At 35.8% G+C, this 26,518-nt stretch overlaps 6 protein-coding genes and 1 pseudogene across 7 annotated transcripts; 2 read left to right on the top strand and 5 right to left on the bottom strand.

Annotated features, from left to right (window-relative positions):
• Nucleotides 1–25: 25 nt before the first annotated feature.
• Nucleotides 26–3,208, bottom strand: TVAGG3_0926460 (cyclic nucleotide phosphodiesterase family; the record flags this gene model as incomplete). Its single annotated transcript, XM_001323135.1, has 1 exon — nucleotides 26–3,208. The coding sequence occupies one exon, from the start codon at nucleotides 3,206–3,208 to the stop codon at nucleotides 26–28; it is 3,183 nt and encodes a 1,060-aa protein (XP_001323170.1).
• Nucleotides 3,209–3,940: 732 nt separating this feature from the next.
• On the bottom strand, nucleotides 3,941–6,677 carry TVAGG3_0926450 (dynein assembly factor 5, axonemal family; the record flags this gene model as incomplete). The annotated part of the gene is made up of 1 exon (XM_001323136.2): nucleotides 4,269–6,659. The coding sequence occupies one exon, from the start codon at nucleotides 6,657–6,659 to the stop codon at nucleotides 4,269–4,271; it is 2,391 nt and encodes a 796-aa protein (XP_001323171.1).
• A 241-nt stretch (nucleotides 6,678–6,918) lies between these two features.
• TVAGG3_0926440 (nucleotide-diphospho-sugar transferases family) lies at nucleotides 6,919–9,108 on the top strand (the record flags this gene model as incomplete). The annotated part of the gene is made up of 1 exon (XM_001323137.1): nucleotides 7,119–9,002. The coding sequence occupies one exon, from the start codon at nucleotides 7,119–7,121 to the stop codon at nucleotides 9,000–9,002; it is 1,884 nt and encodes a 627-aa protein (XP_001323172.1).
• Nucleotides 9,109–9,783: 675 nt separating this feature from the next.
• Nucleotides 9,784–10,029, bottom strand: TVAGG3_0926430 (uncharacterized protein; the record flags this gene model as incomplete). Its single annotated transcript, XM_001323138.1, has 1 exon — nucleotides 9,784–10,029. One exon carries the CDS (start codon nucleotides 10,027–10,029, stop codon nucleotides 9,784–9,786), a length of 246 nt encoding a protein of 81 aa, XP_001323173.1.
• A 1,620-nt stretch (nucleotides 10,030–11,649) lies between these two features.
• On the bottom strand, nucleotides 11,650–12,325 carry TVAGG3_0926420 (retrograde vesicle-mediated transport, Golgi to ER; the record flags this gene model as incomplete). Its single annotated transcript, XM_001323139.1, has 1 exon — nucleotides 12,074–12,325. One exon carries the CDS (start codon nucleotides 12,323–12,325, stop codon nucleotides 12,074–12,076), a length of 252 nt encoding a protein of 83 aa, XP_001323174.1.
• Nucleotides 12,326–14,720: 2,395 nt separating this feature from the next.
• Nucleotides 14,721–20,382, bottom strand: TVAGG3_0926410 (transforming growth factor beta regulated gene 1 family protein; the record flags this gene model as incomplete). The annotated part of the gene is made up of 1 exon (XM_001323140.1): nucleotides 14,796–20,375. One exon carries the CDS (start codon nucleotides 20,373–20,375, stop codon nucleotides 14,796–14,798), a length of 5,580 nt encoding a protein of 1,859 aa, XP_001323175.1.
• A 1,092-nt stretch (nucleotides 20,383–21,474) lies between these two features.
• Nucleotides 21,475–24,904, top strand: TVAGG3_0926400 (annotated as a pseudogene). Its single transcript has one exon. A coding segment is annotated over exon 1 (3,430 nt).
• Nucleotides 24,905–26,518: the final 1,614 nt, after the last annotated feature.

Here is a 26,518-nt window from a genome sequence, read left to right as displayed (position 1 = left end):
TAATAATAAAAAAATCAAACAAAAATTACTTCTGACCTTGAATTGCCAAAGATTTCCAAACTTCTAAGTTAGCTTTAACAGAGTTCAAGTTAACTTCGAGTGGTGGGAACAATCTTGCGACAACCTGATACAAAGGCAAGCAAACGAAATTGTAGAAACCAATTTGTCCCTTTGGTTTATCCTGGTTATTTCTATCATTCAAAGGTGATGAAAGACCTAAGCCATTCTTGATTTCATTATCACCTTGTCTCCAGAATTCTTCTGATAATATATCACACCATTTATCAGCGAGTTTGAATGGTCTTGACACGTTTGAAATATCACCAATCTTAAGCAAAAGTTGCATGGCCAACATTCTGTGTTCATCTTTCTTTAGATCGAATGTGTTTTCATCCAAAAGTGCTCCAGTATCTTTAACCATCTTGAAGTGATGAGCCATATCTGTTGCCAAGATGAGTTTGATGATCATGTTCCACATCTTTCTGATATCGGTTGGATTCAAAGCGTGTAACAAGTTTGTTTCATCATTTGACAAAATTTGAATTGCAACTGTACAATGATGAGTTTCCATGACAGATTGGGACTTGAATAAGATACCAAGAGGAGTCTCTGACTTCTCATTGTATACGTTGTTGAAGCCATCATGTCCTGCATCATGGCAAACAGCGGAAAGTAACAAAGCAAAGATCTCAAGAGGTGTCAAAACGTTCTCGAGTTTTGCAGTTGTTATTTCGTAAGAAACATATTCTACGACATCGACAGCATGTGTCCAGTTGTGGTAAGGAACATCGTGGTAGTAGCTGCGGACTTCGTAAATGAATCTGAAGAACATCTCGTTCGTGATACTAAATCTCTCCAAAATCTTGAATTTGTTGAACAAATAGAACAAGATTTTGACCTGCCCAATTCCTTTACAATCAGTGCATAAGAAGTTGAGACTTGAAGCAGTGCTCTTCTGGTCATCAGAGAGAACTAAGCGATTTGGAATATCATAGGACTGGCGCTCTGATTCGCCAACATACTTGGCCATCTCTATTTCAGCGCTACCGAGTTCTGCGATGTTCTTTAATCTGGCGTTTTCTAATGAAACACTTGCAAATGTTGCGAAACTCTTGATCATCGTTGCATCCTTCTCCGAGAAAGAACCTGTTTCCTTGTTGACCATTTCAACAACACCGAGAACTTCTCCACTCTTAGATATAATAGGAGCTGCAAGTAATGATGTAGTCTTGAAACCAGTCTGTTTATCAACACTGCGGTTGAAACGTGGATCTGAATATGCGTCAGTAACTGAAATGATTTCTTTCGATTTGACGCAAGCACCGACAATTCCTGCTGCCAAAGGAAGTGTTGCAGGAAGTTTTCCGCCATCACTGATGAAGGAACTGAGTGTTGATGTCGTTTCATCGACAAGGAAGACTGCGGCGCGTCTGGCATCGACGGATTTGCGTGCATTCGTGACGATGTCTTTGAGAACTTTCTGGAGAGAGCCATTTGTCGTCAAAGTCATCGAAGCATCGAAGAATGAGCGCAATTGGTTTGTCATGTCGATACTTTGTCTGTAAAGGGTGGCGTTTTCGAGTGAAATACCACAGAAAACGTTGAAAATCTGGATAAGATGGGCATCCCAGGCTGTGAAAGGTGTCATGTCAGCCTTATTAACCATTTCTGTGACACCAATGACTTCGCCTGTATTGTTATTGATGATAGGAACGGAAAGGATAGAGCGTGTGCGATATCCTGTCTCCATATCTGTTGTATTATCAAATGAAGGATCAGAATAAGCATCAGCGATATTGATAACCTTCTTTTCTGTAACTGTCTGGCCTGCAATACCTTTGTTGATAGGAATATCAATGGAATTGGCAAGGCCACGTTGGAATGAAGTGATAAGACGATCTCGAGATTGAGAAACAATGAACAAAGAGCAGCGATCTGCCTTTGTGAGCTGACGACCTTTCTCCATGATAACTTCTGTAAGTCTGTCGATCTCGAGCTGGCCAGATAAGATTTCTGCGACTTCGAGAAGGGCCGCGAGACCTTCTCTTTCCGCGCGACTGCGTTCGAATTCTGTGTTGATGTCAGTGTAGATATGGCTATTGAGAATGGCCAAAGTGATAAATGGAGCCACTCTGCAAAGAGCGTTTTCATCTTCGTTTGTGAAGATAACACCAGTCACTGTACCACGGAGAACAACACCGTATACTTCATCTGGGCTGTTTGTCGTTACAGGGACAAATAATAATGGTTCATCGTATTGGCCATCGATATCTGGGTTGTATTGAGGATGCAAATGTGTTCTTGGACAGTTAAGAATAGCTCCTTCGCTAAGAGCTGCTCCGACAATTCCAGATTTTTCAACAGTACTTTCTAAAATGTTGAATCCGTACTTGAAAGTCTTCTGAGATAGAAGATCGATACGCCAAATTTCGCAATTTCTAGCTCCTAAGTAATTCTGAATACGGTTGCAGATTTGAGGAATAATTTGATCGAGAGTTCCAAGAGAAAGAAGATCAAGGAGCATCGGCTCATTAGCTGGTGCGCGCAAGAAGAATCTTGAGTAAACTTGGAACTTGTATTGGAACAATTGTCCCCATTTTTCATCTTCTTCTGTAAAATCTGGAGATCCAAATGGTTTGACAATCTCTACAACACCAACAACCTTATCCTTATAGTCCCAAACAGGAATGATGAGAACAGGACAATCTTGTGGAATTGTAAATGAATCTGTTGGAGCGTGATAAGAAGGATGTGTTGTAGGCTTTGATGTTCTGATGATTGAACGTGTAAAGTATGCGTAAGCAACAATGCCAGATGTTCTTGTTGAAGAAATACGATATGTAGGTGAGAAAAGTTGCTGAATACTTGGAATATCTTGGAAGTATAATGTGTTAGAGGCTTCAAATTTGTTATTCATGAATGTTTCAGTTGCATCAACAATAGAACTTGAATATGCTTCAATAAAGAAATCATCAAATTCATTAACTAATTGATCGTTAATAATGGCATCAACATCTTGTTTCTTAACAAGATGAGAAACTGGTTGAGCAATTTTTGGTCGAGTATATGATTTAGTTTCAATGTTTGTTGTTTTGTTTGGAACACCACCAACCTTAGTAGATGTTCCCATCTTGGCATCATGCCTACGATTATATGGTCTTATTAATCTTGGGATCAGAGGCTTTGTACCTGTAAATCCCGGAGGCATTTCAAATAAAATAACGTGATTTTTTTTTCAAATCAAAAATTATGGGGAAAATAACTCTTTCAAACTGAAAATACGTGTAAGACCCCATTTTATGGTCAATCTTCTTTACATTTTGCGTTTTTCATGATAGATTTGTGTGGAGTAATCTGCTGAAATGCATCGATGGAACAGGTTTCCAAATTAGATTATATGCCCCTGAAATTATGTGCAAAATAACATGTTTTAAAAATGACTTTTAAAGATATAAACAGTTAAACGTATTTTCTCGATTGAAACAATGATTAACTAGAAGGTGTAATCCGAAATTCTTCTACTTCATTAAAAGCAACATTAAAAGCCTGAAAGAATGCTCTTATTCTTTTTACAAACATATTTTTTCATATGGTGGTAAGCATACATAGATATTCTAGAATTTTGTAAAGAATGCATTTACAGAATTCTCTTATTTATAATAAAATTAGATATTTGATCAGATTATTAATACAAATCGCCAACAGGAAGCTTCATTCTTATACACATTCTGATACTTATTTTAAGTCAGATCAAAATTTGGCTAACTTTTCAAATTTTTGATTTGCTGCATAATAAAGAGGAGTTTCTCCATTGATATCTTTTTTTTTAAATTTTGAAAAAGTGAAAAGATAGAGTATGTTGAATGTCTGCTATAATGTATTGAATATTATTATTAAAAAAAACAATTCTATCATAAGTAAAAATTACCGTTTAAAGTACCTTATATTATTAAAATTCAATTCCATTTAAAGTCGATAAAAAATTGAGGGTTTTTAAAAAACCGCCGTTTGAGAGGAAAATTGAGAACCTCGATGTATACTTTTTGACATTGTCAAAAACTTTGAAAGGACCAAAAATTTTTTAGTGTCAGAAAGTTTACAAATGTATACTTTCTGACGAACAGACCCTCAGAAAGTACTCAAACTGCGATTTTTAATTTCCGTACTTTTTTTTGGCGACCTTATATTTAAAATACACTGGAATTGATAAGAAAAATTCTCTAATATTAAATTTATTTTATATCAACATAAAAAAATATAAAATTCTATTACTGTGATTGGATTTGATTAATAACTTCCTGGTCAAGTATTTTTCCTTCCTGGTGATAGAACTTTGGTATTAAATCTTTCATTGTCTGCAAAACAGCATCTTTCAACTTCGGAATCGAAGCAACACTTACACAGAATCTTGAAATCGATTCTCTCATTTCCAAACAAGAATCATCCATGAAAATAATTACATCCTGTAACTGTTTTGGAATTTCTTCAACATCATGGCATCTGCAAACAACAGTGCATAAAATATCAGCAGATCCAACTCTTACAGGTACCAAAGGATCACTCAATCTCCCCTTCAAAGCTTCAAACAATCTTGGGTATTTAGGTGTCAAATCTTTTGTCATTTGCACAACTTCTCTCATCGTTGCAACAGCAGCAGATCTAACCATATCCGATGTTTGGTCATCCAAAGAAGCCAAAGCCATTGGGAATATTAAAGCGAGATTTGAATCAAACAGTTCCTGATTGATGCATTTTTCTCTCAATAATGATCCCAATGCTGATGTTGCGCTTTCTCTGACAGGAATGTATTCTTTTCCTGATTTCCAGACCATGTCATCCAAAACAGCTGAAACTAGGGATTGTGTAACAGCAGGCAATGCTTTAGAAACAGAAAGTTCTGTAATTAACTTGTAAATGGCTGTTCTGGCCGCTCCAGATGTTAATGACTCGATCATTGCAGTGCAAACTGAAGGATAGATCTCTGCAACGTCTTTTGGAGGAGAATGCTTCAACAGGAGAGTAAGGAATCGATGAGATTTCCTTTGTGTATCGAGAAGAGGAGGAAGATAATTTCCGAAAATCTCGGAAAGTGGGGAATCAAAGCAAATTTCGAACTGTGGGAGTGCATCTGCATGTTCACAAATCCTAAGGATGGATGTAGCAAGAGGAACAACGTTTTTCTCTCGAAATTCTTGAGATTTTCGACAAATTGCAATAATTAATTGCGCTGCTTGATTAATAATATCAGTCATATCGAAAACTCTATTAATAATGAAAGAATCTAAAGTTGCACCTAAATCTTCATCAGAAAACTGACAATTGACGATAGAAATTGAGAGGGCTTCAATCAATTCCTTTGTACAACGTTCTGAGATCTTTGGAAGCAAGATGGCGTTGACTTCTGCGAGGCTTGTCATTTCTGCGAACAAAGCAATGCAGCGCTGCGTTTCTTCGGCCTCATCTGGGTGATCTCTTAATGCGGTAACGAGAGTCATCAGAATCTGAGGTGCGTAGCGAGCAGAATATGCATTGGAGACATGCACAAGGGATTTAAAGGCTGCAAAACCTAAATGGCGAGAGTGGCTCTGCCAATCTGATATCAAAGTCAAAATCCTGTTAATATAGATCTTGAAATTCTCATGCAATAACTGTAACGCCGATGAAGGAAGTTTACGCTTGCCATCGAAGGCAATTTCAATTTGATCTCCAAGATTCAAATCTGATGCGTATTTATTTGCGATTTCTTTGAGTGATTTGTATGCTTCGTATCCTTCCTTAACTAATTCTACCGGTTTGAGGGTCTCATTTGGCAAAACTGGGCGAACAGGAACAATTTTACTGAGAGAGCATAAAATTGGGAATAAATACTCGCCATACATTTGAGAACGTTGTGGGTGCTGAACGAGCATGTCTTCGCAGAACTTAACTAATGCTTTTCTGACAATTAATTTTTCATCTTCGGCCAACTTTTCCAATAATTCGGAAAATTGGTCTAGCATGTATCCAGACTTTATGAGAATGTTAGATAACGTTTCGAGTGAGCGTCTTCTGATTTCTACTTGTCTGTAAGTTAAATTTTTACGAATATTATTGATAACAACTGGTGTATTGAGGTATAAACATTCCTGTGTGCAATGATTGACTACTGCATCAAGGCAATCACATGCACGAAGCTTCATTTGTGGATCATTGCTATCAAATTTTTTGGAAAGAGCTTTAAAAGCATCGTAGCAGTATTCATCAAACTTTGTTGGTAATGTTTCTGGTGTTGGAAGACTTGCAAGGTTTTTCAATAAGTCTACAAGAAGATTTGAAATTTCTTCTCTGTCTTCTTTTTCAAGACGTAAGAAAATCATACTTAACATCGTACGATATGTATCATCCAATGCTTTATTTCCTAGTTGTTCGAATAATTTGATTGTTAATAAAAGACTGTTTTCTCTGACAGACTCAGAACTATCATCAAAATGAAATACTATTGGCTTTACACATGAGTTAAGAAAGTCAACTGGATTTTCATAAAGTAAAGCTGGTGATATTTCTAAATCTGAGATACTTTTTAATGAATTCAATCTATCTCTTGGTCTATCACTACCAAGCTGTGTTAACAAGCTATTTAGCCACGGTTTAGCTTTGTCCTTAGCTGGATCTTGACTCATTTTTAATTAATAATGAACGTTACAAATTTTAGGTCGTCACTTTTCCCCAGCTATTCTACCCTTCCTGATACCCCTTATATGAAAATTCAGTAAGGAATTTAGTTACATTCAACAGAAAGCGCAGAGATTCAAATCAATAATAAAGATTTAAATCTTTGAAATGAAATTTCATGTTTTTAAGCACTAATTGATGTAAATTTATACAAGGTAGAGGAAATCTATACATAATTCCTCTAAAAGAGTTATTAGAAATTAAATCGGGAAATGGGATGTTTGCTTGAATTTCGCAAGACTCTTACATCCTATCTTCCGGCTTCATGCAGATCAAGGTCAAAGAGCATATCGCATAAAAAGTTCTGGTTTTTATGCATTGTATTTATCTATTTTGTTGCATTAATTGTTTTCTTTTTATTTCTTCAAATAACACGCCAATTTGATATCAAATACGTAACAGACGTAATGAAATTCGACAGTTCTTATAAATATATTAAAGAAAAAGAATCGAATAATACTTGGATAAATATGTTATCTACATTTCGGAATACAAATGGAAATATAATAAGCAGAATTAAGAAATTTATCGATTTACCACAATATGCAATCAATAAAACAAACATGTGCATTAGAAGAGACTATTATTTATTTGAGTTTCTTAGAATATTCGGAATAAACCCACTCAGAGCAGATTACTATGCTAAATATACTCTTGTAGTAGGCTCACAATCCTCAATTGGACAAGCTGTAATTTCAGAACTAAAAGAACGTAACATTCACTATTTAACTGTTAACAATTCAGCACTACTAGACTTTACAGACAAAACCCTTAAAACAGTTTTGGATTTTGTTCAAATAAATTCGATAATAATTTGTGATACAACAAACAGCTATCGTCACTCCGATCATAATGTATCTAAATACATCAACAAATACGATACAAAACTAATTAAAGGGATAGTTTCATTAGCTCAAAATTTAAATGCAAATATTACTTTTATTAAGCTTCCGTATGCAAATCATTTGACAAATTTACTATCTCAGCACAAAAATATTAAAGTTATTGAAATTCCTTATTTCATTGACAAAGAAATTTATTTTGATCCAAGAAATGTTTTCATACATTCAATATCGGAGTGTAACATTGAGCATCATACTACAATAGATTTAGATGTTGATTCAAACATCTCTTCTTTGACATCAAATGAAATTGGAAAATATATTTTGGATAAAATACAATTAAGCGACAATATTCAGCTTCCTGAGTCCGAATTCATCACAATACGTGATCTTCTTGAAGTGTTAAAGTCAAAATGCAGTATTTTAATACATTCAGATTCATATCAAAGAAATCACAAACCAATTCAAGAAATTCCCAAAGTTTTTGCTGATTTTCTTAATTACACACTAGAAATACCCCAAGATCCTTATCTATCAATCGTAGTTGTTGGTCGTCACGATGGATTTTCAAAAGGTTTCGAAAACAGAGCTCAAAACTTCCTGGATGTCATTGGGAACTTGTCTCATCACGCTCCACTCGCCAGTTTCGAAATTGTCTTCGTAGATTACGCTACTCCAATTGAAAGAAAACCGTTATGTAAAGTATTCAAAATTCCGAAAATTTTAATGAACAGAACTCGATTTATTTCTGTTCCCCAAGAGTACCATTACAATTTAACAGAGAAACTTCACACGAAATCGAGTTTCTTTGAGTATATTGCGAAAAACATCGGAATCAGAAGAAGTAAAGGCCAATTTATTCTGACAACCAATCCGGATAACTTCTATTCTGTTGACTTCTTCGAATCCATCGCGAGAAGAGAGCTAAATGATGGAATTCTCTATAGAAGTCATCGTTGGAGTTTAAATGAAAATTCATCTTTGACAAAAAGTGACATTTTTGATGTAATTAATCGTCCTGGCCAATTAAAGAAGAGGCAAGATGTTAGAGCTAGATGTCCAACAGATATAAGCAAGACAGTTTGGTTTGCTGATAAAGAGAGTATCGAAAAAGAAAGTTTTCCTTGTGGAGCAGGAGATTTCTTAATGATGTCAAGAGATATGTGGTTTGCGATAGGAGGATTTGATGAATACCCAGGAAATATGAATGTTGATGCTTTGTTCCTTGGAAGAATGATGAAATTCGTTCCTGGATACGTGAGAAATTTAATGAGAGCTCCAATTGTCCACCAATACCATGTAAGACAAAATATATTTAGACCATTGGTTTCAGAGCATAAAAAGAAAATGTCTGACTATGCTTGCTCAGCAATGTGCAAAGAAATTCAAAAATATGAAACTGATTCATGGGGAATTGGAGATGCAGTCTTTAACGAAACTATTATTTAATTGTTTGATATGTGTAAAATATTAATATATTATGTATTTTCTTCAAAACAACTTTTTCTTGGATCATATTGATTTGATGAATGTTTTTTTCAATATTTAATCTAAATCAGTCGAATCAAATTAATGTTTTGTTTATAAGAAATGTTATCATTTATTCTAATTTCGATTTTTTCAAATGGAAGCATATTTTCCAGATTAAAATTCGAAAACAAAGATAGTTTCAGTAAGTTTGGTTTTAACATTATAATTTTTACAATGTAAGAATTCAAATATGATTGTAGTATTGCTATATCACAAATACAATGTATGCAATTGCGATTTCTATATTTAATGAATGAGTTACATATCACTTTCCGACATCAACATTAAGGATCGGAAAATTTATTCTTGATGATATGCTATATGTTCCATTATTAAAGATTTGTCAGATTGGTCGTATTAAATTTAGGTTTAGACTGGGCCACTTTGCCTATATTTGGAATGAAGATTTAAAGTTGAAGCGAAATCATTCGTAGAACATGAATTATCCGACTTGTTGTATATCGTGATATCAATTGCTTTGTTATGCGAGACATACGGGATAAAATACAATCCCACACACATAAAAATACTGAAAAACATGAGAGAAATCCTTCACAGACAACTTTTCAGGAAATTGTAGGGAAAAAAGCTAAGATTTAGATAACAATTTGTTTTACTTTTTTCATTTTTAACAAGCTTTAGCAGTACAGGATTGACCCCGTACTACTAAAGCCCAGTATATTCAATGAGCTGAAATTATTTATTTCTTCTTTTCAGCTGGCTTGGCAGCGGCTGGGGCAGCAGCCTTATCGCCTTCAGCTGGCTTAGCACCATCAGCAGCTGGCTTGCCGGAGTGGCCGTGGGCAACTGGAGCCTTCTTAACCTGAGCCTCCTTGTGATTAGCGTGGAGTGGATCAGCACCGTGCTCGTGGACCTTGTTGTCGGCCTTCTCGGCAACTTCCTTGTCGTGGATTGACTGGATCTTTCTTGCTGCAGCAGCAGACATTCTAGATAAGTGAAGTGTTAACTAAATTCCCTATCGTTAAATTCTTAATTGAGATTCTCTCACAAATGATTGACTTTGACCTCTCAAAATTTCTGAACATTTACATTATTCATAGAATTGATAATACATTCAAACAGTTTAACATTTCAACATTCAATCTTATACTTCTCTTCATCTTGTGGTCGGGTGAAATAAATCATTTTTCTAATGTTTTTAGAGGATTTTAGGCTATTCTGTGAGAATAAATTCCGCCAATATATGTGAAATGATGATTTACTCGCAAATCTGAAATCTACACTTATGGTATAATATGATAGACCTAATTCTGGTAAGTATTTTTGATTTTAAAGAAATCAATTTTAGGAAATCTTCAATTCTTATTGTTTTCACATCTCCTAAGTAATGCAATCAATATTTTCCAGTGTTGTTTTTAAAACTTCCGATCATCAAAAGTGAACTGGTCAATTATGAAAAATTCGAAAAACAAAAGATTTTTCCATCGGCTGTTTTTTGATTTAACAGTAAGAAAATCCAAAAAATTATCTAGGATTTCACAATAGGTTTATTTAAGCGATACACACAAATGATTTATTTTATGCATCGTGAATTTTTTTATCGACTTTTTTTGGAACAAATTATTTTTTGATCAGCGAAATAGCATACTCTTACACATTATTCACAATAAGTGTAAGAAATGCATACGTAGAGTACTGTGATCTGTTGATAACTCAAAAGATTCGAAAATTTTAGAATTAATCACAGGTCGTCCCAGAAAATAAAACGGATATCGTTTATAAAAATTATTACAATTAATAAAAACCATTCTTAATCCATGTTTCCATGGTTCAAATTTTCTTTTCATATTTTTATACAATCCCTTTGTTTTCAACTGAAATAGAACTTTCCATATGTCAAAACATCTCCCATTTAATTACATATCACAAAATCAATTTGAAGACCTATTGGATTTACAACGATGATAGGAATCTAGTAGTTGTATCATTTCGTATAGGTCTAAAGATTCATTTTATCGCATATATTGGACCAATTAAACAGATAACTCATATTTCGGAGGGATATGTACATATTGTTGATGAAAATTAGCTTTAATGTAAAAATTTTTATAAAAATGTATCATACTACTCTAGTCAAATGCCATATTATTCATATGAATTCATATCTAAGATAAACCGCTTGAAATTTTGAGGAATTTACGATGTCAATTTGACGGCAAATCATCAATTGTTAGAATTTCTTTGTTATTCTACATTTAAGAACCAGTAAATACTATTTCCACCTTTGCTGGCTGTACAAATGCAAAGATAATAAAGAGATTTGTGAATAACATTTATTAGACTTGAGATAAAATTTCAAATTCTAGAAATAAATGAGGTAAACTATATTTATTCAAAACACAGATATGTATGCCCAAAAACATGTATATACCAGTTTGGTTTCGCATTTGTCATGTATTTTTTTTATCCATTCTCTTCAAAATTGATTTTATTTTTGATCCCTCATTGGGAAACTTGGGAAAAGTGTGACACAAGGAAAGAAATTTAACTTAAGTTTAAACTCAACGAAATTCAAAAAATAATTTAGTAAAGATATTAATATAAAGCGTTTGTAGTTTACCTAAATGATATAATTAAAACATTCATCAATATAAAACATCATACTTTCGAGATATTTATGTTCAACAACAATATCCTAGTTTTGATGTATTTTCTCCTTTAAGTTTTGTTTCTGTAGCTTGTCTAACATGAGTTATATAATCAATGGATTTCAGTATTGAATCATTGAATAATTCGTTAATTGACTCTCCAGATTTTGCTGAAACATAGAAAATATCATTAAAATACCTTCCATACTTTTCGGTTATTTCGATCATTGCTTGATGTAGTTCTTTATCGTAGTCTAAATATATTTTATTCACAGCTAATATCTTTTCGAGCTCTTCATCGCATGAATCTTTGACAATGTTTAACCAAGAATCAATTTGGTCAAATGATGCCGGATCTTTAAAGGCGGCAGTAATAATAATTCAAGTCGAGTTGCGAATGTATGCCGGAGTAAGAGATTGGAATTGTTCTCCTCCAGCAGTATCAAAAATAAATGCATTAACTGTGTTATCTCTTATTGTTACTGTTTTTGTTTGATGATCAGCGCCGATTGTTGGTTTAGCATCATAATCGAAAGTTCCATTTATCCATTTATTGATAATAGATGTTTTTCCAACACCAGAATTACCAAGAAGGACAATCTTGCAAGTAAGGAGAGGCTTTGATTGTAACATTTTTTATAAAGAAAATTTTTCGTAAACTATTGAATTTTGTAAATGGTAATTTAACATCAAACAAGTATTGCATTAAGCATACAGTTCTAAATACTTTTACATTTGAATAGTTTACAATACCGAAATATTATCTAATTTTCAATAAGAAAATTCTACGAAATTTATTTATGAAAACTACCTGTAATAAGTATTGAAAATTGCCTTATGTATTTAGATTTTTGTATTGTGGCATGCTTAATACAAAGGGTGTTCTTCTTCTCATGTTGCAATACGAAGAGGAGTTGTTCGATCAATAACTTTTTCATCTATTTTCTATTTCATGCAAAATAAAAGCATCTACTATTACTTTTCCATCAAACTAAGGATGTCAATTTGGAAGAAAAGTGAGAAAATTCCTAAAATGCTAAAAATGAATTTTCAAAACGTATTTTTTTATCTCATTTTTTTGATTTTGAAAAAAATTTGGAGAGAAGAACTCTTCGTTTTTGAATTTTATCACGATGGTTTTAAAGTATATTAGACACATGTATTGGTATTACTATTTTTGTATATTTTGAGAGAAAGTCCCTAAAAAGTGAGAAAATCTAAGACGGTTTGAGAAAATATATAAAATATTGAAAATTTGAATTAAACTTCTAATTTGGAAAAAAGAAATTTGGAAAGAAGAAAATTCAAAAATCGAGATTTAGACTCAGCATCAAATGGAGAACAAAATGTTTCTTCATATGAAGGAAAAAAATTTTCTTGTGAAGAAATAGAGTTTTTAAAATTTTATTGTATGTAATGAAATAAACAACTATTAAAATTATTTTTTGATAACAAGAAAATTCCCAATAGAAAATATTTGAGAGAAAGAAAAAAAGAAAATTGAAAAATATTACTCTCCTTTATATTTCATGAGATTTTAAATTTATTCTCATAAAATTGACAATTTTATACGTTTAGATGAAAATAATTGATTTTGGTTGAAATAGAAATTATTATTTGCTTACAGCTATCAAATAGATTTTTGCTATTTTGATTAAAATTTGTTAATCAAATTAATAAATTTTTTCTAAATATCTTAAATATCTCGATCACTCACATATACAATGAATTGAACGATAAAAATAATACAAACTCAACTAAGTTTCCTGTCTTTCAACTAAAAAAAATTATGCAAATTAAATTAAATTGTTTATTCAAATATAAAACAAAGATGAAGTAATTACAGTTATCATAAACTTTATGAATAACTCTGTAATTGGTTCAGATTTTCGTAAAAATATTTTTATTAATATCGATAAGAATACGTTTACCTACTATCACAACATATCGATAAACAAGAGTAGAGTGATTTTTATCATCGAAACTTTTTAAAAGCTGTAAGCTGGAAGGAAAAATCTTGTTTTTTCTGAGTTAGTTGTAGAACTATTGATGCACGAGTTATCATTGTGATGTAGAAGGATGTCAATGTACTGACTGAAGGATATGAAGTGAATTGAATTTCATTGAATTTCAATTTGATCAAAATTTGTTGAAATGATATGAATGTGTCAACATCTGTATCACTCTCTTTCACTCCTTCCCTATTCTTTCGAGAACGAAGCTAGCTCAGCTTTCGCTGAGCGAATTGACACTTTTGATGTCCTAAACGTACATACTCTCAAATTTATCGAAAAAATTATACCACCTAAACTAGTATATTCTTATTTTAAATATGATATTATCCTTAGAATCCACACTAGAATATATTTAAATCAACTTTTAATAAAGTTCGAATCCTGCGCGTCTCACTTTTTAAATTTTCGAAAAGGAAAATTATATTCTCCTAAAATGAAAACAATTTTCCGAATTGACATCCTTAATCAAACTTTACCAAAATATGAAATAAGGTTGGGGTGAAAAATGGGTAGCTTCTCAAAAATTGAGAGGAATGACAGCTTTGATAAAATAAAAAATTAAATGTCAATTAATTAAAATACCAGTCACAGATGTTTTTGCATATGCTTTTCGAAATAATTAAAATCTTAAATGTTTATATATACATTCCTATTTCTAACACTCTTCGCGCGATAGATTGTTTTGCTTGGAATCCAAATTTGCAAAGAGTTAAGTTATAATACATCTTCGGAATTTTTCTATAAATCACTAAAAATCTTAGAAATACGTTTGTTGGCTTGATCAATCAAATATTAAACAGATAACTTATTGTGGTATATTGCTAATTAATGGTAGTTGGTGTCTAACATGAAGTTCTTGTTAATCAAAGAATTCCTTACCTAAATTTCTCTACTACTACAAACTTTATTAGAACAGATCACTGCGAACATTATAATTTTCACATTAGAGAGTCATTAGCCAAAAACAATTAATTTATTCAAGATAGTTATAGATCAAAAATAAAAAACTTTTTAAAAAAGATAAAAATATATCATGAAAAAACATTAATATCTAATATAATAATAAAAATAATATAAATTAATAAAAATTACTCAACAGTATTTTTCTGTTCAGGAATCACTAACAATTCATCATCAACAGACGACAAAACTTGAATCAGTCTACTTCTCATTGGCAAGTTTTCATCTTTGACATTTACACGTGAAATATCAATGAAAGCCTTTGAATCAATGAACAACTTCTGTCCTTCTCCGTATTTCCTTATTGCATCACCGAAATGTATTGTTGCCATGACAGATTCAGGAGGTTCTTCGTGTGTTTTAGGTTCAGAATTCTGAGGTTTCTCTTTTTCAGAAGATTTTGACGGTTTGATTTCATCTTTTGCGATCATGTTAATTCCTTTATTTCTCTTTAATGTTAATGCTGACATCTTGAAGTGTTTCATTCTGTAGTTCTGAAGCTTGTTTGCGTTCTCAAGCTTCTGGATGAACCTCATCATCACAGGACTGAGCAATCCAAACAATTCGTGGCCGGGAGTTCCATTTATTCCGGTCAGAAATTCTTTATCTATAGAGTCTCTGACAGATTGAATTTCTATCGTCCACGTATCGTCCGGGGAAGTTCCCTGGGCAAAAATTGTCGGATGGCTGGCCATCGTTACAAGGAACTGCGGCTTTTCACCGTCATCTTTGATGAGGCAATCGAAATTCTCCTGTCTTCCATTTACAACCAAAGTAACAGATGACGAGAAACCGATTGGATAAATATAATCTTCGTTGTAGTAGTTTTCTTTCGGAATTATTTGGCCAAGAGAATGAACAACTTGTGATGGAGATAAATTACATGGCAACTCAAGATCGAACATGTCGTCGTAGCTGGATGAACCTGCCTTGGAATGACTGCTCTTCGTGATGTTGGAGTTCACGTTTTTCAGGTGATTTCGGATTGCATTTGGAGATAATTTCGAGTTTTCCATCGTTTGGCGGATTACGAAGCTCTTGAAGTGGCAAGACTCCAATCCCCATGTTGATACAGCAGTAAGAATAGCGAAATCTTCTGCAACAAGGTTTTCCTTGTTTTTCGCAAGATTTTCTCTCGCTTTGTTGACAATAAGAGTTTTTTCAATGAAATGCACAAGGAATTGTGGTGTAATATATGGTAATAATGAGTGAATCTTTGGAATGTTGTTTTCTCTGATACATTCCCATATATCATTGAAAATTTGAGAGAAATCGGTTTGAGTATTCAATTTTGTGACAGATTTAATTTCATCTAAGTTTTCGGATCCAAATGACTGTATAGATGTAACTAAATTAACTTGATCATCAATTGGCAAAATTATGTCAAAACCGTTTTCGAAAATTTCCTTGGTATTTTCCAAGTTTGGCTGAGTTTGTGGGAAACTGATCGCGTTGAATCTCGGCAGAATGTTCTTTACGATCTCTTCTATCCTTGTCAAACAATTGGAATGGGAAGGAACTAAACCTCCTGTCCATTTATAGACTTTTTCGAGTCCGATGTCGTTTGAAGAGTATCCTGTGAGCCATATCATTGCAACTAACAGTTTATCATCATCTTTTGTCCACTTTTCTGTTGGCATAAAAGATGATGCAATCGGTTGCATGAAAATCGTGGAAGGAATCGATGTGGCTGATCTTACAAGGCATGATACAGCTAGTAACAACTCAATTTTAGTGAGTTGGTTGGCCAATGCCTTATTTGCTTTAGTTGAATAGAATAATGTGAGAGATGAGAGCATTTTATCTCTGTAGTCATCTGGCCAACTGGATTGGAAGTCTACAAATAAGCCTGCAAGCAGTGGATGCAGATCTCTTTGTAGAATATGCAACAAAATTTCGACCATAAAGTACGCTGTCTCTTTAATTGACATGAGAGAGACTAAAGCGCCCATATTAACTGCGATTTGAGACCATTTGCCCCAACAAATTCGAGTTAATTCCGCAAATAATACTTCGTAGTCTGTTTCTTGCCAAACATATGAGTAATCATCAGCTGTCATCTTCTCATTAGTCATATCTGGCATCTCAACAAACTTAGAAGTCAAAACTTGGTTGAGATTTGGTTTAATTTTTCCGTTTGAAGTGAAAGTAAACAATCTATAGTCTTCCTCTTCTGCCTCATCAACTTCTTCTTCCTCTAAGAGCTCTTTAATGCTCTTCTTTGTCTTAGGTTTCCTTTCTCTGTCAGATTTCGCTCTTGAAACGTCACTTTTTAGTTCCTCTTTGTCAGAATCCATTTCCCTTTCAAGGTTTAAGTTTTCTTTATCAGAATCATCCATATTTAGCGAATCATCGTTTGATTCATCCAAAGAATCTTCCTCCTCTTCGATTAATTCTTCTGGAATTTCTTCTTCTTCCTCTTCTTCGCTTAATTCTTCAGATTTAGTTTCTTTTTCATCGACAACTTCTTCTTTTTCTGGTTTAACTCTACGCCTCCTGATTGGAGTAATGTCTAATTCGAGTTCTTGGCGTTTTGTCATTTTAATTCTTGTGCTATTTCTCTTAATTGAGCCATTCTGCCAATGTGATTCCTTAATTCTCTTTACGCGCATCTTCTTTCTCGTGTATACAATACCATCCTTCGTTTCTGATGTCTTAGAAACCACTTCTCTGACAGTATCTCTTTCATGAATTGACTCATCAATCTTAGAACCAGGTGGTTGGCTTGCCAATCTGACTCTTTGGTACTGATCGATAAGTTTCTTTATTCTGATTTTGTCTTCTGCCTGTTTTTGTTTAAATTCAACGAGTTTTAACTGTTCTTCTTCTTTCTTTCGCTTCCTGTCTTCTTTTCTTTTCTCAATTTTCTGCTGTTTGAGTTCCTCTTTCTGTTCTTCTGTTAAATTATTCTTCTTTGGCCGGCCAGGTCTGCGTTTTGGAACTTCTGGAACAGATTCTTCTGGTATCTTATCATCTTTTGGTTTGGAAGCCTTTGGTTCTTTCTCTGGTTTGGTTTCTTTATCGGATTTCTCCTGTTTCTCTTTCTTTTCTTCGGATTTCGATTTGGAAATTCTTTCTCTCTTCATTTTCGGCTCTTTTTCTGGCTTAGAATCGTTATCTCTATCAATTCTATTAGATTCTCTATCAGATCTGGAAGATTTGGCCTCTTTTTCGGATTTGGATTTCGATTTCTGAGGTTTCCTTTCTTCTTCGTCTTCTGAGCTGCTGAATGACATGGATCTTTTAAGTTTGGAGGGTTTCTGGGACTTTTCGGATCTTTTAATTTTTTCTTTTGGCGAAGAATGGAGAGATTCCTCTTCTAAAGGAGAAGATGTCTCGAGATCAGGTATGTCAACCTCGGAATCAAAAGATTGTCTCTGTTTTTCTTCTTTTTCTTTCAATAATTGTTTCAATTTCTCATCTTTCTCTTTTTGTATCTGTCTTTGCTTTTCTTCCCTCTCTTTCTGTAATTGTCTTTGTCTTTCTTCCTTTTCTTTCTGCATCTGACGTAATTTTTCTTCTCTTTCTTTTTGTTTCTCGATTTTTCTCTTCTGATCCTCTTCTTTGATCCTGTCAGCGTCTTGTTGCTGCTTCATGAAGTAATCTGGAAGGATTGGATCGAACTGTATTGTTCCTGCTTCGAGATCTTTAAATGAAATCCGGTCATCAGCGAAAAGATTCTCGAATTGAGGGCAGTAGTTGCCTTTTCCGATGGCTCTGAATGTTTCTCTCGTTGGACGAAGAACATATTCGCAGGCGGCATCGAAAATTTCGGACATTTTCGGAAATTCATCGGAATCTTCACAAGGGAACAGCCATTCATCATGGGTATATGATGATACAAGTCTAATGAATGGTATTTGGCGTGTCTGTTTATCCAATCTTGTGTAATAAGAAAGATAATTCTTTGTTCCATCGGGAACAACGATAATATCGGGCTTCATGGCCATCCAATCTGCTGGTTCATCGATATGGAGTAGAACGAACTGCCAAGTGGTCAGATCATTTGGAATTGAATTCAAATAAATCGGACAATTTGGAGAATACCTGAAAATTGAGTCAATTATCCTCAAGAACTTGTCATCTGACGAAATAACAAGTAATTTCTGATTGTTCGCCATACAAAAAGCGACTAATCTTTGAAGATATTTCAATTTACCGGTATTAATGTTCGTCATGTTAAATTTATGTGGCTGAATCTCTTTTGTAACGATGTTCTCGAATAATTGTTGGTAAATTATTTCGTATTTGTTGATTAATTTTGAATTTATTGAATTACTTATTTTTTCCATGGCTTTTGAGTTGATATCTTTGCCAATGTAAGGAATAACAGCTTTCTCGTAACAATGGCGTTGATAAGCCGTTGGAGGACAAGTAATAATAAATTCATCGAGATCTAATTCGGATTCTTCGAATGAATCCATCCTCACAGTATTCTCTACTTGCTGAGAATACGATTTCTGGAGGTGGATCTTCGATCTGCAGTTAATTGAAGAATAATCAATTTTCGTAGTGGAAGAATCGTTATCAATGATGGTAATCAGCCAGTTAAACCTTGTAAACTCGACAAGCATGTTGGAATAAGCGTCAGGAGAGATAATTAAGAAGTCAAAAATTGATTTTCTGCATTGAAGGATGTTTTCGCGAAAAGCTTTGAGTTCTATCGAACTGTTGTTTAATGTAATGATGATGGAATCCTCAAAAGCATGACTTACGATGTTTTTGATAAGGGAAATGTAATTTTCTGAAGTAATGAAGAGAATTGGAGCGTAAAAACCGTTGTAACGCTTTACAACCATCAAAAAGTTCATCAATGTTCGGTATAATTCCGAAAAGAAGTTTCCTCGTAGCGAAATGTCCTTTTTTCCAAAGAATTTCTCGTACATGTCGAATATAAATTCTGGTTTGACCTTTCCAATGAAATCGAATTGAGTTTTGTCTAATGTTGGATACTCATCTCCTAATTTATCTGGTTTTCGTTCAAATTCGTTGAATTTTCGGACTAATTTTGAGATTTCTTTGTCTTCGCTATTCTCTATTGTACAGTATTCGATATTCAAGCCTTTCCATTTAACTAATGAGAAATTTTGGCCATCTTGTTTTATGTTAGAAAGAACGTATTCAGGAACTTTGAAGAGAGGATTACAGAATGGCTCTTTCTTAAGATACCCGAGAGCCGAAAATATATTAAATATCTGTTCTCCTTTCAAATACATTTTGATATCTCGTTCTTCAAGCCAAAGTAAATGATTATAGGAGGAATCTTGAAGTTTAGTTAGGAATAAGAGTTTGCCACGATCACTCTTGACTCCAATAATCTCTTCGATTGGGCTGGAAACTAAATTATTTAAAATCTCGGTATTTGGATGATAAAAGTCAATCAATTTGTATTTACCGATATTGCTGAATTCTTTCTCGTTAATTTTTGTTATAGTGGCTGGTAAAATTCTCTTTTTCGATTTGGATGGATAATAAACACTCTTTTGCGCGTTAGATGATGTAAGAAATCCACGAGCAGACCAACTCTGTAGTTGACTGATATCAGGATTGACCTGTATCGTTGATTCCCTTAACTTCGGGACGTGACTTATTGGACGTGATGGAGAAATTGGTGCTCCACGCGGCGGATAAATGTTATTGCTCATGTTATCTGGTGTAGTTCGACGTGGTGGTGGATATCCTATTGGATATTGGCGATATCCATCCATTTTTTTTCTCAGAAATTTAGAATAAGAAAGTAAAGTGTCAAATTTCGAATATGTTGAAAAACAAAATATAATAATCAGATATGTATATCATTTTTATATAACATGAAATATCGGTCGAATTTACAACAATTAATTTCGAAATGAGTCAAAATGTAAGAATTCATATTGGACCAAATAAGAAATCAATACGACTTAACGTTTCATATTGTAAATTGCTTATTCTTGAAGGATATAAAAATACGAAAATAAAAAACATGGGTATTATATGGCAGAATATTGGCATTCAATTTTATGCATCAATCGATAGTTAAATGTTGTAGATTGATGATTAAAAAGAACGATGTTCAAATTCATCAAGCCGTTAGTTGCTTAATACCAAATCTATTCTATAAAATTGAACTAACAATCATGTGGCAGTTATATGATACTATAAATTAGGCGATATGTAATATTTTTAAGAAATTTCTCCATCTTCGGTTTTTACGTTAATTTTTGAGCAATTTGAAGATTGATTTATAATGGTTGATAAGTTCTCAAGATTACCTTACATTTCGATAGTTCATCTTTTGTTGAAAAACGAAAACTATCATGCTTTTGATTTCAAACCGTTCTTTGAAAGATTATATCACTCTCCTTATATTTTATAATATGTATGGTCAAATGAAAATATTGATGCCACAAAAAGTGACAAACCAATTATATTCAATGTTGATCAAAGTTTTTCATTTTAAATATTAATTACACACTATTTAAAAATAAATGTTACTGTTAAAATAATTCGGAAAGTGACTTTTTGGATGACTTTCTAAATTTCCACCAAATCAAAGGTATTTTTAATTGCAATAATAGTGAACTGCCCCTAAATTTATATGAGGAACATAATCGTTGCAGTACAACTTAGTTTTACCGCCAATTTTCAAAGAATTTGTTGATGAAAAGCTTCCTTTTGAAATAAAATTTTATTTGGGTTCCGAAATTTATTTGCTGGAAATAGTGTAAATAGCAATATTCATTAAAGTTGTCATCTGATCAAAAAGACCATCAAAAGTCCTCTCAAAAATTTGAATGAGGCTCCGACATTTTCGAATAAAATTATAAAATGCCGAGATCATGGGAAGAAACTCAGATTAATACTTTTACAAGGTGGGTCAACTCATACCTTAGGTCAAGAGACCTTAAGGTCAATGACCTTAAAACCGATCTCTGTGATGGTAGACTCTTAATTAATTTATGTGAAATTCTTACAAAGCAAACTTTTCCTAAAAAGTGGCATAAAACACCTAAGCTTAACATGCAAAAGCTTGAGAACTGCCACATGGCTGTAGATTACATCAATAAAGACATGCAAATTAAACTTGTCGGTATTGGCGGCGACGATGTAAATGCAGGTAACTTGAAGTTAATTTTGGGCCTTATCTGGTCTATTATTAACAAGTACCAAGTCGAAGCCATCCAAGAAGACTTTCCACAAACAGAAAAGAAACAATCCGGTAAGGAGAAGCTCTTGAACTGGGCAAAGACCGCAACTGCAGATCATAAGGGCGTCAATATTACAGATTTTTCAAAATCTTGGCGCGGCGGTTTGCCTTTATGCGCTATCTTCCACCATTACCTACCAGACTGCATCAATTATGATTCTATCAAGCCAGAAGATTCAATCAATGAAGCGTTTAGTTTTATGAAAAGAGCCGGAGTTAATGTCTTTATTGATCCTCAAGATCTTGAAGTCGCAGCTCCTGATGAGAAATCTATTGTCACTCAGGTTTCTGAACTCTATCATACATTCAAGAAACCAGAAAAAGTTGAAGCAATCCATAAGACTCTCAAACCAATTCCAGGATTTATCAATTGCACCGTCGTAAACGGTAGAAATCTTGCAGCTATGGACAAAGGCGGCAAATCTGATCCATATGTTATTGTCAAGATTAACAAAAACGGAAATCCTCATAAGACTGAAATTATTAAAGAGACTCTTAACCCAGATTTCAATCAAGATTTCACAATTCAATTCGCAGACCAGAAAGTCGATTCAATTATTCTCGAATGCTACGATTGGGATGACCATAATTCACACGATTTAATCGGAACTGCAGAAATCCAGCTCAACCAATACGTTTTCAATAGAGTTATAGAAAGAGATATCGAGCTTAAGAAAGAAGGCGGCCACAGAAAGGAGCGCGGAACCATTCATTTCCGTTTCATCCTTCTCGCCAGCTTGGACAACACAGATTCCGAAGGAGAAGATAATGTTGTACCAGAAGAAAACGCTACACCAGTTCCTCCGATCGTTTTGAACGCTACAGTTATTGATGCCAGAGACTTACCTGCAATGGACGCTGATGGGCAGGCGGATCCATTCTGCATTCTTACCGTTAATGGCAAAGGCGAGCAATTCAAGACAAGAGTAATTAAGAATAATTTGAATCCTGTTTGGAATCATGCTTTTAATATCCCAATTAATAATCAATTTACAGATACACTTTATGTTAATTTAATAGATTTTGATGAAACAACAAATAATGACCTTATTGGCTACAACAAGATATCACTTCGCGATTTACAAATTGGCAAACCAGAAGAATTACAACTCCCGCTTAGAAAATTACATGCTGTTCGCACAGATCGTGGAACAGTTCATCTTATGCTTCAAGCTTACAAACCAGGCGAAGAACCAGAAATTATGCCACCAAAAGAAGAAGAACCAGAAGTTAAAGCATTTGTCGACTGCAAAGTCATTTCCGCTACAAAGTTAGTCGCAATGGACTCAAACGGAAAATCAGATCCTTATGTCGTTTTGAAATACAATAAAGATGGAGAACCACAGAAGACAGAAATCTGCAAGAAGACACTCAATCCAGAATGGAACCAAGACTTCACATTTACAGTCGTTCAGAAGAAGACAGACATTCTATACGTAGAATGCTGGGATTGGGACGACCACAACTCACACGACCTCATTGGTGTTGGCGAAGTCAAGATCGAAGAGTTCATGTACGATACACTCGTCGAGACTGACGTCGAACTCAAGAAGGAAGGCGGACACCGCAAGGAGCGCGGAACAGTCCATCTTCGCATCTTCGTTCGTACAGACCGCACTGGTGAAACAGATAATGAAATGGGCAACACGGAATCAGAAGGCGAAGAAGCTCCATCAGCACAACCAGCTGAAACAGCTACACCAATTGTTGTCCACTGCACAGTTGTTGATGCAAAGGATCTTCCAGCTATGGATATCAACGGAAAGGCTGATCCATTCTGCCAACTCACTGTCAACGGAAAGGGCCAAGAATACAAGACAGAAGTTGTCATGAAGAACAAGAACCCAACATGGAACCAATCATTCAACATTCCAGTCGAAGACCAGAACAAAGACCATTTGTACGTTACTTTGTTCGACTTCGATAAAGACAGCGATAACGACCTTATTGGCTACAACCGTATCAAACTACGCGATCTTCCATTGAACACACCAGTTGAACGCGAAGTCGAGCTTAAGAAGAAGCATGGACTTCGTCCAGATCGTGGTGTTGCTCACCTGATTCTCACAGCTTACAAACCAGGTGAGGAACCACAAATTGAAGCTACTCCAGTGGAAGAACCAGTCAAGAGCGAAGTCCCACCAAAGGCCGAGTTCCTTGACTGCACAGTTGTCAGTGCTTCTAACTTAGTCAAGATGGATAAGCACGGCTTGAGCGATCCATACGTTGTTCTCAAGGTTAACAAGGATGGTGAACCACAGAAGACAGAAGTTGTCAAGCAGAACTTGAACCCAGAATGGAACCAAGAGTTCCACTTCAACCCGTTGACAAGACTAAGGACGTTCTTGTTGTCGAATGCTACGACTGGGATGACCACAACTCACACGATCTCATTGGCAATGCCATCCTTGAGCTTGCACAATACGCATACGACATCCCAATCGAAGCCGATGTCGAGCTTAAGAAGGAAGGTGGCCACCGCAAGGACCGTGGCACCGTCCATCTCCGCTTCACGATCCGCAAGGACAAGACAGGCGAGCCGATGATGAGCACACAACATCTGAAGAAGAGAACAACAAGGCAGTTGCTAAGGCAGACCCAATTGTTCTCCATTGCACAGTTGTCGATGGTGTCGAGCTTCCGGCTATGGACATCACCGGCTTCAGCGATCCATTTGTCCGCCTCACAGTCAACGGCCAAGGCAAGCCATACACAACCGGCATTGTTATGCGCGAGCTTAACCCAATCTGGAACCAAGAATTCAACATCCCAATCGACAACCAGAACAAGGACAAGCTTTACATCACATGCTACGACTGGGACGAAGACAGCGCAAACGATCTTATTGGCTACTACCGCCTTCCGCTCGACGACATCAAAGTTGGCGAGCCCGTTGAGCGCGAGTGCATCCTTAAGAAGAAGCATGCTCTCCGTGCTAACCGCGGCAAGATCCATCTCAAGATCTGCGCATTCAAGCCAGGCGAGGAGCCACAAGTCAGCAAAGTCCCCGGTGCTCATCCAATCAAGAACATCAAGCTAAGGAGACTTTAGACGCCACCGTTGTCAATGCCCGCGACCTTGTTCCAATGGACAAGAACGGCAAGAGCGATCCATACGTCATCCTTAAGCTTAACCGCAAACGGCATTCCACAGCAGACTACAGTTGTCAAAGCTTCTCTCAACCCAGACATCAACGAGAACTTCGACTTCACACTCATCGATCCTAAGACTGATGTCCTCCTTGTCTACTGCTACGACTGGGACGACCACAACAACCACGATCTTATTGGTGTTGGTGAGATTCCACTTGAAGGCATTGCTCTGGACGTTCCAGTTGAGAAGCAAGTCGAGCTTAAGAAGGAAGGTGGCCACCGCCAAGGAGCGCGGCAAAGTCAACCTGAAGCTTCGCCTCCACAACTCACGCGATGGTGAATCCGATGCATCCGACGAGGAAGCTAACCTTGACAACCCAGAGAAGCCTGCTGATCCAATTGTTCTCCGCTGCACCGTCATCGATGCCAAGGGTCTTCCAGCTATGGACATGAACGGCAAGGCCGATCCATTCTGCGTCCTCAGCGTCAATGGCGAAGGCGAGCAGTACAAGACTAACGTTGTCATGCGCAGCCTCACACCAGTCTGGAACCAGCCATTCAACATCCCAGTTCCTAACCAAGACAAGGACAAGCTCCACGTCATTGTCTACGACTGGGACGAGAAGAACAGCGACGACGTCATTGGCTACAACAAGATCAAGCTTCACGAGATCCGCATCAACCACCCAGTCGAGACACTTGTCCACTTGAAGAAGAGACATGGTGTCCGCACCGAGCGCGGTGATGTCCATCTCCGCTTCGAAGCATACAAGCCAGGCACCGAACCAGCTATCGACTTTGTTCCAACCGCTCATCCAGAGAAGAAAGTTTCACAGGAAGCCCCAACAGTTGTTGACTGCACCGTTGTCAACGCCACCGAGCTTGCAATGATGGATCTTAACGGCAAGGCCGATCCATACGTCATTGTCAAGATCAACGAAAACGGCAAGATCAACACAACTAAGGTTGTCAAGAAAGACCGCAATCCAGTCTGGAACGAGACATTCAACATGGACGTTGCCGACGAGAAGAAGGACGTTCTTATTGTTGAGTGCTACGACTGGGACGAGAGTGGCAAGCATGATCTTATTGGCAACGGCGAAGTTGCACTCGCTGGTCTTTCACACGACACCGTCATTGAGCGCGATGTTGAGCTTTCTAAGGAAGGTGGTCTCCGCAAGAAGCGCGGCACCGTCCACCTCAAGCTCCATCTCCACAAGAACGATGCCAACGATTCCGACTCCGAAGATCACGAAGCGCGCGAGCACCCAGCTGCCGCTGCCTTCCTCGAGCTTTCATCATCATCCGATGTTGGCGAAGCACAGACACGCTCCATCCCAACAGTTGCATCCGAGCACACATCCTCCGACGACGACAACAAGGACAACTCTGCTCCAACCGAGAAGAAGGCCGATCCAGTTGTCATCCACTGCACAGTTGTTGATGCCCAAGGCCTTCCAGCCATGGACCTCAACGGCAAGGCCGATCCATTCTGCGCTCTTAACGTCAACGGCAAGGGCGAACCACAGAAGACACAGGTTGTCATGAAGGACAAGAACCCAGTCTGGAACCA

This window comes from Trichomonas vaginalis, chromosome I (assembly GCF_026262505.1).
Source record: "Trichomonas vaginalis G3 chromosome I, whole genome shotgun sequence".
Taxonomy (NCBI): domain Eukaryota; phylum Parabasalia; order Trichomonadida; family Trichomonadidae; genus Trichomonas; species Trichomonas vaginalis.
This window is presented reverse-complemented; position numbering and strand designations above follow the sequence as displayed.